This window comes from Sarcophilus harrisii, chromosome 3 (assembly GCF_902635505.1).
Source record: "Sarcophilus harrisii chromosome 3, mSarHar1.11, whole genome shotgun sequence".
In the NCBI taxonomy this organism is placed as follows: Eukaryota; Metazoa; Chordata; class Mammalia; order Dasyuromorphia; family Dasyuridae; genus Sarcophilus; species Sarcophilus harrisii.
The window spans coordinates 157,852,185-157,866,494 of record NC_045428.1 but is presented as its reverse complement, the minus strand read 5'-3'; the positions used below and the strand labels follow the sequence as shown (position 1 = coordinate 157,866,494).

Here is a 14,310-nt window from a genome sequence, read left to right as displayed (position 1 = left end):
TTCTCCAGCTGTATTTGGTCAGCATTTTAGGAGAATCAGCACCATCTACTGTTCATGGTGAGCATTGAAGCTAGAGTTTTAGATGAAAAGGAAATTGTAGAAGGCAAATAGCTCCATACATTGCACCAAATAATCACAATATTTTCAAATGGTAAATTGGGTTATTTTTGTTTCTATAATATTTATTATTTTTTTTAAATTCAAACTAAAATTTAATCAATCAGATGTCACTTAAGCAGTTTTAAGCTAGTCCAATGACAAACTATTGATTGGTAATTTATTGAGGATGTGATAGATTAATTTATTATTTTTAATTGCAGTAATTTTCAATGGTTTTTATATATTCATAAACATGCATTCCACAAATGGTGATTTTTTTTCATGTTAAAGCAAAAATTTACCTTATTGTATGATACGTCCTGTTAGTGGTAGCAATATTATCATCTCTACATATTTTTGATTCTTCTCTTTTTTTCCAGACTGTCTACAAAGCCTGGCTCTGTTCCCAGTATTTTGAAGTCACACAGTTTCACTGCAGAAAGACAATTCCTTGCAAGCAATACTGTTTGGAGGTTCAGACAAGGTGTCCATTTATATTACCAGACAATGATGATGTCATCTATGGAGGACTATCGAGTTTCATCTGTACAGGTACAGTGCAGTGCAGTGTGTGCCAAAGGTTCTCTTTTGACAGATTTAACCTTGAAGTCAGAGCTCGTAGTTTTCCATGATTTTATTAATTGAAACATTCTGAAATTGGTTGAAGCATCCCTCAAACTGATCCTTCAGCTTTTGAATCAGCAAATTCCCAACAACATTTTCTAGGGAATCATGTTGACCATAATAATTAACTCTGAATAAGTATATTTCTGAGAGCAAAATATTATAGATCATTAGATGTACTTAATTTGAGTTAGAATAGGCTATGTTCTGTCTGCAATGTCTTAGTATTACATAAGAGTGATTAGCATAATGAGGCTAGTAAAACAATCTCCTCCTATTCAAATTAAAATAATGTCTATATTCACATGTCTAATTCTGTCAGTTTCATGTTTCATTTTCTCATTTGCATAAACATCCAAATCATGAAAAATATTTATTTCTCAGTACTGTTAAATTATATGATAACAACTTATACAAACAATCCCATCTTAATTTTTCCATTAATAATAACATAACTTCTCTTAGCAAGTGGCTCCAAATAGTCAATGCAGCAATTAGTATTTATTTTCATGGCTATACGTATTATTAAATTGATATACAAAACAAGTTTTGAAGGGTAAGGATTCTAATTTTGTAGTCAAGGATATGGGGGAGGGGGAGAAGGAGGAGGGAGGGAGAAAGAGAGACAAACAGACAGAAAGAGACAGAGAGACAGAAAAAGAGACAGAGACAAAGAGGCAAAGACAGACTCAAAGAGAGAAATGTTTTTCCTCCAAAACAGGTCAAGGACAAAAATTAGGACTCGAGATGTCTTACATTCAGACTTGCTTTCTACAGCTTTCTCTTGTAAATATAATGACTAAATCTCAACATGGAGTCAGAACGACCTGGATTTAAATCTTGCTTTTAAATTTGATGTAGTCATACAACTCTGACTTTGATTTCTTCACTTATAAAATGAGGAGTTTGCATTCAATTAAATGTAAGGTCCCTTTTAGTTCCTTATATATGATCCTCTCACTCTTCACTAAAAGGAATAATATATGTATATTTTGGTCATGGTCTGTAATTTCATCCTGTATAGTGAATTTCCAGGATGAAAATTACCTCCACTGATATAGATTGGCAATACTTTTGTAATTTGAAGTTTTAAAGAATTACTTGGGAACAATGAAGATTTGCCCATAATTTTACAGCAAATATTTACCAGAAATAGAAGGGAATCAAGGCCTTCCTTATTCCCAGACAAGCCCTTTGTCTGTCATGTCACATGTTAGCACATTAACCATTGTCGGGAGCAGTCTTTAGTGTAACAATCAACCAGGTGAGAGCTTACTTTGAACCAGATACTAGACAGACATGACAGGCAGAAAATTAAGACAAACTTCCCAAAGCAATCATCAGTAAGAAAATCAAACAATTGCATTGTCAATGTTATGTCTGGTAGATATTCCAGGGTAGAATAGTATAATATTGTTCAGTCATTTTTCAGTTGTGTCCAACTCTTTTGACCCTATTTGAATTCAGGGAGGTAAGTTTTCCTGACTCTTGTCCAGCACTCTGTCTACTGACCCACATAACAGCCTCAAACAAATTGTTCAGGCATGTTTGACTCTTCATGACCCATTTGACAAGAAAAAATAATGGATTGGTTTTCTATTTCCTTGGCTAGTGGATTAGGCAAACACGTTAAGTGACTTACCTAGGATCATACAGCTAGTGTGGGTTTGAGGTCAGATTTTTAGTCTTCCTCCAGGTGCTCTACCCACTAAACAGCCTACCTGCCTCCCAGAGGTGAGGCAGAGAGGAAATGATAATCACAAGAACTTGGTACTTCCAAATTTGTCCATCCATTTTGTGTCCAAATCTTCTCGATCCCATTTGGGGTTTTCTTGGCAGAGATACTAGAGTGGTTGTCATTTCTTTCTCCAACTCATCTTTATTGTTTTATGGTTGAGTCATTTTGGTCATGTCTGACTCTCTGTGACCCCATTTAGAGTTTTCCAGTTCATTTTGCAGATGAGAAAAATGAAGCAGACAAGGTGAAATGACTTGGTCTAGATCACACAGCCAGAAAGTATCTAAATCAGATTGGAAGTCAGATAGATAAGTATTTATGATTCCCAAACCCACACTCTATCCACTGTGCCATGCTACTGCCATAATAATAGTGGATGACCAAGATATTAGGACATTCTGATAGGAGTCAATAGAATAGGAGGATTTCTGGGCATCTTCATGTTAGGTGATTTGGGGATCCCTGGATAAGCTTCAGATTACTATAAAAAATGACAACAACAACCTAGGATATCTATCCATGTAAAAACATTTTGAGGAATCTGTACATTTCACTAAATTGCTAATGAGATCCATGCCATGCAAAAAAAAAAAAAAAAAAAAAAAAAAAAAAAACCACAGTTAGTCTTAAGCTGAAAATATTAACTCTTATTTTCAATCATCACTTTGGGCTTAATTATTAAACAACAGCCCCTTAAGTGAAGCCTGAAATTATATTTCAAACATACTACTGAGTTTAAGCAACTTGACCATCCAGACAAGTGGACTTTAGGGATAGATTATTTCCATTGATGGCCACTCTGAGGGTATACAGTGTAATATAGTGAATTCTTGCTAAGAACTTAGAAATAGGAGAGTGAATCTTGATTCTGTAACTGACTTTCTCTTTAGTATTGAGGGCTAGATTTGTTATTTTTTCATTTACTTGAAATGTTTTGAAATAGGAAAGAAAAAAACAGGTTTTTTTCTTTTTTGTTTTCTTTTTCTTTTCTGTTATTACTTAGGATCTGAATCATAATGTACCAAATATACAAACATTAGGTGTGCCTAAGTCCTGAGTATTTTTACCTTCTAAGTCCATGTATTCCTTACACATGATCCACAAATTTTTGTGTATTGGGAATTTTATTCAACATATCTATTTTAAGTTTTGTTTCTGGCTTGATATCCTCTCCTTAACTGTGGTTCATTGCCTTATTAGACATTATTGTTATTATTAGCATCATCACCATCATCATCATCATCATCATCATAATCATCCTTGAGGGTATTATTAGACCCTGGAGGAATTCAACAATATTTAAATTGAAATCTGGCTAGCATAGCAAGTCTACTGCTTTTCCTTTAATGGGCTTTAATTTCTGTGCAGCGTAGTTTATTATTTTTTTGTTGTTGTTATTTTCTAGTGATTCCATTTCAGCAAGGAATAGTGCTAAGGAGGTGGGGAAAAGATGGAGTCTTACCCAGTCCTTATTAAAGAAACTTCTGGTTACCCAACAGCTCTTTGGAAATACAGTCTGAACCCTGAGTTACAAGGGCTAGTCATAATAAAAAGAAAGACTTTTCATCCAGGAAGATGAATTTCAAACTCTTTACTTTTTCTTCTAGTAATTGAAGTTAATTTAATTAAATACATAGGTGATATACATAATAATTAATATAGAGCAATATTAATTTTAATATTTATGGAAAACATTTTCTGCTTTCAGTTGAACAACAGAAATAATGTCAGAAAAGGAACAGCTAGGTGGCTCCAAAGATAGTGTGCTGGATCCGAAGTCAGGAGGACCCATCTTTCTGTGTTCAAATTTGGCCTCAGACAACCAGCTGTGTGATCCTGATCAAGTTACTTAATGCAATTTGCCTTAAAATGAACTGAAGAAGGAAATGGCAAACCACTACAGTATCTTTACCAAGGAAAATTCCAAAAAAGGTCATAAAGAGTTGGGTACAACTGAAAATGATTAAATGATAAATGTCAGAATTTTTTCAACTATTTTTTAAAAATTCTGTTCAAAGTTACTCAAGATTTTTTTCTTTCATATAGTTGGCCACCAGGAGGAATCATACTTTCCTTGGTACCTTTGTGGTTATTCTGGTGGGAGGAGAGATTGACCTAAATAAAGAAGATACTTTCTACCTAATAGCCCATATTTATATAGAACAGTAATACTTTACAGGTTACAAAGTATTTTTCTCACAACTTAGGTGAGTTAAGTGAATATATAAAACATTATTATCACAACTTTACATATGAGGAAACTACAATCTTAGAATTTAAGTGGCTTGATTAGGATCATATTGCTAAAAAATAGTAAAAATTTGAGGCAGTTTAGGTGGCACAATGGATAAAGTGCTAGGTCTAGAGTCAGGAAAGCTCATACTTACTGCAGTGTGACTATGAGCAAGTCATTAACTATTTGCCTCTGTTTCCTCATCTGTAAAATGAGTTGGAAAAGGAAATGGCAATGCACTCTAGGATCTTTGTCAGGAAAAATGGGGTCACTGAAAGTTGGGCATGAATGAAAAACTACTGAATACTAAATAGCATGAGGTATAGGAAATTTAGGGCCAATTATAGGAGCGTACTTTCAGTGACTCCATAGATTCATAAATTATAGTAATCTTAGGGATTCCCAGACTCAGACTTCGTGATGAGAATGTCATGAGTATGAGGGTTAAAGTGATTAGGTTTGGGTGACATATTAACTTAATAGACAAACCAATCAGATTCCAAACATCCAAGGTTCAGTGACTAGATGATTCAGTGAATAAAACACTGGAAATGGAATTAGGAAAACCTGAGATTAAATCTTGCCTCAGTTACTGGCTCTGTGACCCTAAATAATTAATTTATTTTCTACCTCAATTTATTAATCTATTAAATTGAGATAATACTAGCACTTTCCACAATGGGTTGTTATGAGATTAAAGGGACATATTTGCAAAATACGTGGTAAAATTTAAATTACTACATAAATTCTAGCTATCATTATCATTGAGATTAATGAAAAACCTGAAAGATCAGAGTAATTAATGATTATGAATTAGGCCATCTGATAATAAATTGATTCTCAATGGTTTTTCTTGGTAACCAAAGACAAAACCATGGAGATTATTGATGTTTAAAAATCTTTGGAAAAGGAGGTGCTCCCTCACAGGTGAAATTAAACCCTGATTGGTAAAAAAAATTATGAGGGGATGAACATATTAATGAGGATGTAGGCTAAAAGTCCTAAACTCTTGCTGAGAATGTGGCTTTATCATGTCACTCACATTCCCTTAGGAATCTGGACATAGGAATCCATCTCTACCCAGTGCACTGTGATTGGTTCTCTCTTTCATAAACTGGATTACTCTAAATTATGGGTAAGGGTGAGGAAGAAAGGGGAGATAGCATCACAAAAGTCTACACTTACTTCCTAAAGGCAAGAATTCACCTAGATTAGATTTTATTTGTAAATTCTAGTTGGGTGGAGTCCTGCCCAAGATCACAGAGCCAGTAGGATTTAGACAATCTCATCTATCAGCAATGTCTTTAAGATAATAACTGACAGGTATACAAGAGTTGGTCTCTGAATGAGGAAATTGAAAGGAAAAACCTCAATCTGAATTTGACAATTGATTATTAATATAATAGAAAAAATAATACTTATCATCATCATAATTATACTATGAAGCAAGAAGTTACAATACAAAAACTTTATTAGAGTAAACCAAGATTTCTTACAAGAATGCCTAAGGACTGGTATCTAATATTTCCATTAGCAATGAATGCAATTCATTTGCCAAGTTGAGAGCAGCACCCTAAACCACTCTTGAGATTCAGATTCCTGATTACTAGGCACATGTCAGACTTGGTCAATATATCACCAAGAATACATGGTGATAGTTAATATCTCTAAAAACTCAATGGGTTCTTCCTCAGGGTTTTTGTGCCTCTTTGTGGCAAAATGGAAAAATACTGAGAGTTGGATTTTTGTTTTGTTTATATTTGTTTTTTCATCAAAACTAGATTCCCACTGGATGGAGAATTACAAGAGAGATTCTAACCCAGAGTTCAGGATTTTATCACTGTGTCAAGATATAATCATAACTACATTGATTGTATACAGGACATCTGGGGGGAAATGGGACATGGGGAGAGCTTGAGCTAGAGGAAAACTGCCCTGTGCCTGATGGGAAAGCTAGGATTACTGGGAAATAGAAATTTAAGCAGAAAAGCAAAACTCAGAAATAATAATAGCAATAATATTAAAATAGCTAGAATTAATATAGAGCTTTACAGTTTGCAGAATATTTTATAAATATCACATTTTGTCCTCAGAACAATTCCAGAAGATACAATTATTATCTTTATTTTACAGTTGAGGAACCTGAAGCAGAAAGAAATTAAATGACTTGTCCTGAACTTACAGCTAGTAAGTATCTGAGGTCAAATTTGAACTCAGGCCTTCCTGACTCCAGGTACAGTGTTCACTCTGTGCACTGTAGTGCCACCTAATCGCCTCTCATATCACACATAATAGGTGATTATCAGATAATGAATGGAGCTGGAATGGAGCCTCCAACACAGCTGGTATCTATAATAGAGTATTCATGTTACTGGCTTCTCATGGCCTTCTCCCAATTGCTATTGCGAACATACTCTCATTGTACCATCTTCATCCTGAATCGGAATATGCTCAGATCTGACAAAAAAAAAAAAAAATCTAAGACATCTATGCGGGAAAGCTGAATCTTAACTTCCAACACTCTAGGTACCTTCAGAAGCAACACCTACTATTCAGAGGGTACCTAAAAGCTTCCAATGAAGGTTCCTCAAATGTCCAAATACATTCACTAAGCACCAAATTGCATATGATTCTGTTGCTAGATTATAGAAGAAAATCCTAATAGATTGGGGCTTTTAAGTTAGAAAGAAGCTGGAGATGTAGTCCCCCAAGTACTCTTCTACCCATTGTGACCATGTGGCATGAGAGGGAGCTCCCAATTCTTTTCTCACTCTCTTTTAGTTAGTGGTACATCCATACAGAGACTTCTGAACATCTCCTAAAACTTTAATGATCTTCCTTAGGGTAATGGCAGGCTCAAAACATGCTGTCCTCAAATAATTAAGAGTGAGCTGTAAATGTTTGGTAGAGGTAATGCATTTAATTAGTTTGTACCAGATTTGTATATGGGTATAATTTGCATACCAGTTACCTACTTTGAATATTTTCAGTTTGTCCATAATTTTTATTATTGTTATCACAACCTGTACCCTTATGATCCTAGAAATGGTTATAGATCAAAAACATATCTGGAATAACTCTTTTCAATGGAGGTTCCTGTGATCACAAGGGTTTAGGCATAAGCCTAGAAGAAAAGAGGGAAATTCTTATCAAATGCTTAGTCTTGATTCTGCTGAAATTAAGATACTTTATTCAATCTTGATTTTGGCTTCTCTGTTCATAAAATAATACTGGAGTCATGTTTTAAAAATTAATCAGGGAATTTTTCTAAAATGCTACAAGGCATGAATGTGTCATTTTAGCATCAAGCTAATGTAAGCTAAAGGTCTTGAGGGTAGATGATAATTCACAAGGCAGTCGTGATATTTTAGAAACTCATGGTCCTTTTCTGTAAAATAAAAGGGTTGGATTGGAATTTTGACTCTATGATCTCACTCTTCTCTGTGATATTCAAGTGATATTTCTATATCTCTGTCTCTCTTTCTCCATCTCTGTCTTTATCTCTCTTCCTATCTCTCTCTGCCTCTGTCTCCATCTCCTCTTTGTGTTTTTCTCTGTCTCTTTCTGATTCGCTATGTTTCCTCCCTCCCTCTCCCTCCCTCTCTCCTTTTTCCTCTTTCCCTGCTTTTCCCCCCTCCCTCCCTCCATCTCTCTGACTCTCTGTCTCTCCCTCTTTCTCCTTCCCTCCCCCTCTCTCTTTCCTTCCCTCCCTCCCTCTCTCCCTCCCTTCCCCGCTCTCTCTCTCTCTCTCTCTCTCTCTCTCTCTCTCTCTCTCTCTCACACACACACACACACACACACACACACACACACACACGCACAAACACACACACATACACACATCCCTGAGAGAAAGCAATATTGTTTTTCTTACAATAATGAACAAAAATTAAGGAAGCAAAATTACCGGTGTCTATTCCATAGCCATGAAAATCTTGCATTGATTGATAGAGAATGAAAACTGAGAATTCTTGGCTATTACATTTTTCATAGACAATTATTACAGCTAAAGGGTGGGGAGAGGCAGAGAGAAAAGGTGATTCTTTGGGGGTTACTGACAATGGAGATAAAGCATGTTTTTGAAATTATATGTAAATGTTGCATTCAATTTTTCAGCTATGACAAGAATAAGGTTATGTTTCTTTCTCTTGGGAAAATATTGTGGGCGGCTGTTACCTTGACATGCCTATTTTATGACTTCTGATGGAGAATGGGAGACATCTGGTGGATACTGGTTACTATTGCAAAATATGTAAAATGAAGCTGGTGAAAATCTAATGCTGATGCTTAAGGAAAGAAGGAAGAAAAATGATACTGGGAAAAAATAGAGCAAAACATTCTGGTTAATTTATCAACTAAATTATGATTATCAAATTAATAATTCACCTGTAAAAGAAAATAAATATAGAAATTCAATACTTAGCTTTAATCTTGAAGAGGACCATGACATCAGGGAGGTGATGACTTGACATGCAATTGAATTGGATTTAAGTGACAGAGTACAAGGTTACCTGCTTCACTTTTCCCTCCAGAACCATTTGGATTCAATGGCAAGATAGAGATCAAGAAGACTGGAGATGGTCCTAGGTGTAATGGGAGACTTTGGCCTTTTTAAACTAAGGTTTTCAACAGTTCTCAATTTGAGGCCACACCCATTCAGTGATGGTAGCAATTGGGACAAAGAATCTCCTCTTTCACTTAATCTAAAAAATATCTAATTGCTACTTAGCCTTAATCACTGAATAAATGATTTGATTATGTGAATACAGGGTGAGTTGAAAAAAAAACTTTCTGAATTTCAACTTATTCCATCTACTTTTAAAGTACTCATGGAATGACATGCAACAACAACAACAAAAAAAGCAATAATAATAGCAGCTCTTTACTTATAGCACTTTAAGTTTTATAAAGTGCTAACATTATATCATTTAATCCTTACAGGAACCCTATGAAATAGTATTAACCATTTTTAATGGGTTAGAAAACTGGGGCTCAGAAAGGCTAAGTGATTTGACCATAGTTAATAAAGACTTAAAAAGAATACAGCTTTTTAAATAAGAATTTAAGTGGAATTTTGAAAAAAATGTATTTTATATTACTAAGAGCATAAACTGTTTTTCAGGCAGTTATATCCTTACATATATTTTTCAAATATGTAATATTTCCCCTCCTATAATACTCCCCCCACTGGAAATCTGTTTATACACACACACACACACACACACACACACACACGTGTGTGTATATATAAATACATGGACATGTATATTGTGTTGTGTGTTCATGTGTGTGTATGTATGTGTATATGTGTAAATACATACATGAACATGTGCAAACTATACATAGATATAAGCATTAATTTTATAAATTAGATATTCTTACTATATCTTATCCTATTATTTCATTGCATGATACAAGATCATAAAATTCTCTAAGAAGATCCCAAAGGAGAAAGAACAAAAGACGAGCATTATAATTTTAACATGCACAAGTTAAACAAAAGTGTATAATTCTATATTTTTTTTCTAAATACATTTGTCTCTTTGCTATTGCTCTTTTAAGATCTCAAGATAGACATTGCCTTAGGCTTTCTTCTCTGAAAAAATAAAATTCCCACATTAATATCTGACTAGTGACTTAGATAATCCAAAACAACTGATGATAGGAATGATAAACTTTTAGGCAAACCAACTGTCAGGGTTATATTCTCCCCATTCTTCCTACATTTTTCATTCACAGCAATTTTATTCTTGCCATCATCTCATTCTGATCAAAGTTCATTAGTTATGTGAAAGGGCCTTGGAAATCATAAAGGGCTTACAAATGTAATGTGCTATTCTCACTGTCATTGCTATTATGAAATCCAACCTATTGTCCTCCTTCCAACTCTTCAACCACAGAAATGTAACCAGATTTGACTGGAGCATGGTCTGAATATGTGTAATATTTTTGGTCTCAGAGAAGAATGGATTCAAGTGAAGGGAAATGTCCATTTCAATATGGAAATGAAAGAAGAAAGAGGCATTTGGTTTGTTCAATGTCTTCTGGCTAAAATTTTGACTATGTCTGATATAGGGCATTTTTATATATAATAAATTTAAATTAGAAAAGAAGGCCTATTTCAGAATCATTCTGCCTGGCTTGCTCTAACTCACCTTTCTCCTGGAAATATTCACCTAAAATGAAATCTGTGCTTTAAGGTCCCACTTATATCTGCTATAAAGGTAATTAGTAATGAATGAACCTGATTAAATTCACTAATTTCCTTAGGGTCCCTTGTTGGCATCTCCAAAGAACCATAATTCTATGGAAATAGAAACTTGGTATTAATGCAGCTTAGTACAGTGAGAACAAGATCGCATCCTCACTTTTAGGATGAATATATACAACAAAGGGTCTCTTTTTTGTCTGGATTTCAAACCATTCACTGACTTTTTTTTTTGATGTACTTCTCCTTGTGTAGCCATGAACCACAGAAAGGGTAATGTTAGCACTGAAAGAACTTATCATTTTACAGAAGAAAAAACTGAAACTCCAAAACTTTTTAAACTAGCTAACTACCCAACTAGCTAGTGACAATCAGGACTATGATTTGAACATTGTAAGTTTCATTCCTGATCTCTTCCCATTCATTTTTTTAAAATTTCATTTTTACTGAGATAATAAAATTCTATTATAGTTCTAAACTCTTAGCTATTAGTAAAGAATTTACCAAGAATAGCCATTCTTTCTTCTATCTGATTTTTAAAATGTTTTAGCCAATGGTCTTTTTATAATGTTTCATTCTTGACCATATCTCAGGACCAAGAATTGAACCATGTTCAGGTAACTGAAGATTTGATCCAAAGATTCTGGGTAGTACTTTCCCAGTCATTGTTTCATTCTATTGGAAAGAATTGCTTCAGAATTGAAAAAAAGATCATTATACTTTTAATAATAATTAGCACTTATACTTTTTTTAAGGCCTTAACATGTCCCAACATTTATATTTTTGCTATTATAAAAAGAAATGTGACTAGCCTTTGAAAAGATATTTTTTACCTAATATTTTTATATCAAGTCAACAACAATTATTAAACATATTTTATGTACCAGGTGTTCTATTGAGTGCTTAGAATACAAAGAAAGGCATGAATGGTCCCTGACCACAGGAGTTCACAATCTAATGATGAACAACATAAATTAAGATTTGTACATCATCATTTGAAGATATTCTCAGAGGGAAGGTACTTAATATTGTTAAGTGACACTAGGAAAGACTTTTTTACACGAGGTAGAATGTTAGTTGGGACTTGAAGGACCTAAGGAAATCAAAGGACAGACATGAGGAGGGAGAGAGTTCTAGCAGTAAAGGGACATCCAGTGAAGATGAAGTGTTTTCTGTGAGGAACTACAAGGATGCCAGTGTTATTAATAGAGTATCAAAGACTGTATGGAAGGGAGCCCATGTATAAGAAGACTTGGAAAGGTAGGAAGGGCCAAATTATTAATAATTTTAAAAGCCAAACAAAGGATTTTATTTTTTATTCTGGATATAATATGAAGAAATGGGTATTTATTGAATTAGGGGATAGGGTTGGGATGTGACATGGTCAGAAATGGAATTTAGGGAAATCACTTGACAGCTAAGTGGAGAATGAATTGAAGTGAATGCAGACTTGATTCAGGGAAGCCAAATAGAAGAAAGCCTACTCCAGGGTAATAGCAGTGTCAAAGGAGAAATCCCACATTTAAAAGATAGTGACAGGCCTTCACTAAAACCAGGATCAGTGATAGCCCTTGGAATACTTAATACTGTGCATAGAATTGAGCTCCTATAGCTTGAGATACAGCTCGGTCTTCTTTAAATAGCTATTATCAAGTGTATCTGTCTGGTTGTCAAAAATCTATGGGTTTATGTTGTCAATTTCATGATTTTTTAGAGCTATATCCTTTGATTTCCATTAGGAAAACCCTTCTAGATTTTCCACTTTACTTTTGAATGATACTTCCTGGGGGAATCAGGAAGTGTTTGTGGATAGACTCAATTTATTTGACATCAACTTCCAGGCCTGCTGGTAAGTTCATTATTAAGATCTCAAACTCCTAATATCCATCAAATGAATGAGCCTGAAGGAAAATTTGACTTTAGAAAGCCTAATTCTGTGCATTCCCCCATTAGACCTCAGGCAATTTCCATACTTATATTCTATTTTTCATTACATTTTCTTTGATCAAAAACTACTTTCAAGAAAAAATCTGGATTCATCTATAAACTAAATGGTAAATAAAAAGGGTTTAATGTTACCCTTTAAGCTGATGTTTCAATAGGCTTACAAAACTTTCAATAAACACCAAAGCGGGTAATAGAAAACTATCTAGGGACAGTAGGATATTTTCAATAGCCCTGAAATCAAACATAAAAAGGTCTATTTTTCACTTCTAGTTGGCTAGGTGACTGGTTTTCCAGATCCTAATTGTGATTTCCCAATTGGTTTTAAAATATTTGGGCCTAATACTGCAGAGGTCCTCCCACTGATTTCCATTTAGACACTCCTATTTTTTCCCCAACCTCCAAATAGATGTTTCTTTCTAATATGTAAAATCAGTTCAAACCAATTAAATGTGAAAACTGATAGAAATTTAGCTCAATGGTTCAATTTCCCTTCTTGTCTGTTTTGAAGTTAGTAAGTCTGGGTAGAATAGAATCAAAAGGCATCTTTATTGTTCCTATTGTTCATTTGAAGTTACTTGTCATAACCAAATGAATTATATTTATAGTAAATTTATAAAATGTTATAGATTTAAGTATATGTTTCAATATTTCAGTGCATCTGTGATTTTGTAAGCAAGAATTCTCTTACTGCAAGTACAGAAAATAAACCATTCAAACAATCCATGCAGATCTTATCAATTTCTTTCTTCCATAGCATATTTATTTAACATAACATGTTAGTAGGACTGTTAATTCATTACACTTTCTAGATAACTATTTAAAGGCAAATAGCCTAATGTTTTACAAGGAGTGCTGCAAGAGAATAGAGTATGCAAACTTTAGATCAGTAAAGCTTGATTCTGCTTCCTGGAAATATTTTTAAACAGATCAATAAAGACATGTTTGGCAAATATCTAGGTAGAACGTGGTCATGAAAAAGAACATCATGAATTCATCAAAAATAGGTCATGACAGAATAACTTCATTTCCTTTTTTGACATTGTCATTAGTGGGCACATAAGAATGATGCTATGAATATAATTTACCTAGATTTTAGCAAAACTTTAAAGTCTAATTTATATCAGTAATTACTAATGGTCTAAGGTCAACATGGCAAGATGTATCTAACAGTACACCAAGGATTTCTGCAGAACTATATATTGTAGGTAGAAATTTCAATAAACTAATTTAGCCTTTATGTCAGAAAAAAAAAAAACACAAAAAGATCTGTCCAAAAATAGCATAGCCTTATTTAAGAAGTGGTGGGTTATCCCATGCCAGGAGGTCTTCAAGTAGAGACTGAATGATCACAAAAGAGGTATTCCTTTCATAAAATGGGTTGGACTGCTAGATGACTTCCAAGCTTTTAAAGTTCTAAATACAGTTATATAATTTTATAGTTTACAGTTTACAGTAAATACA

The 14,310-nt window shown here is 34.1% G+C and overlaps 1 protein-coding gene across 2 annotated transcripts in view; it reads left to right on the top strand.

Annotated features, from left to right (window-relative positions):
* The window catches only part of FAM155A (family with sequence similarity 155 member A), a 704,785-nt gene that overhangs the window by 668,101 nt on the left and 22,374 nt on the right, over positions 1-14,310 (top strand). Inside the window, exons 2-3 of one of the 2 annotated variants that reach the window (XM_031958698.1) lie at positions 480-651; positions 6,828-6,880. In XM_031958698.1, the coding sequence (XP_031814558.1) occupies positions 480-651; positions 6,828-6,856 (201 nt within the window). In that variant the 3' untranslated portion in view covers positions 6,857-6,880. Of the gene's footprint in view, positions 1-479; positions 652-6,827; positions 6,881-14,310 lie in introns of those variants that run through there. The other variant, XM_003765743.3, reaches the window with a different exon arrangement.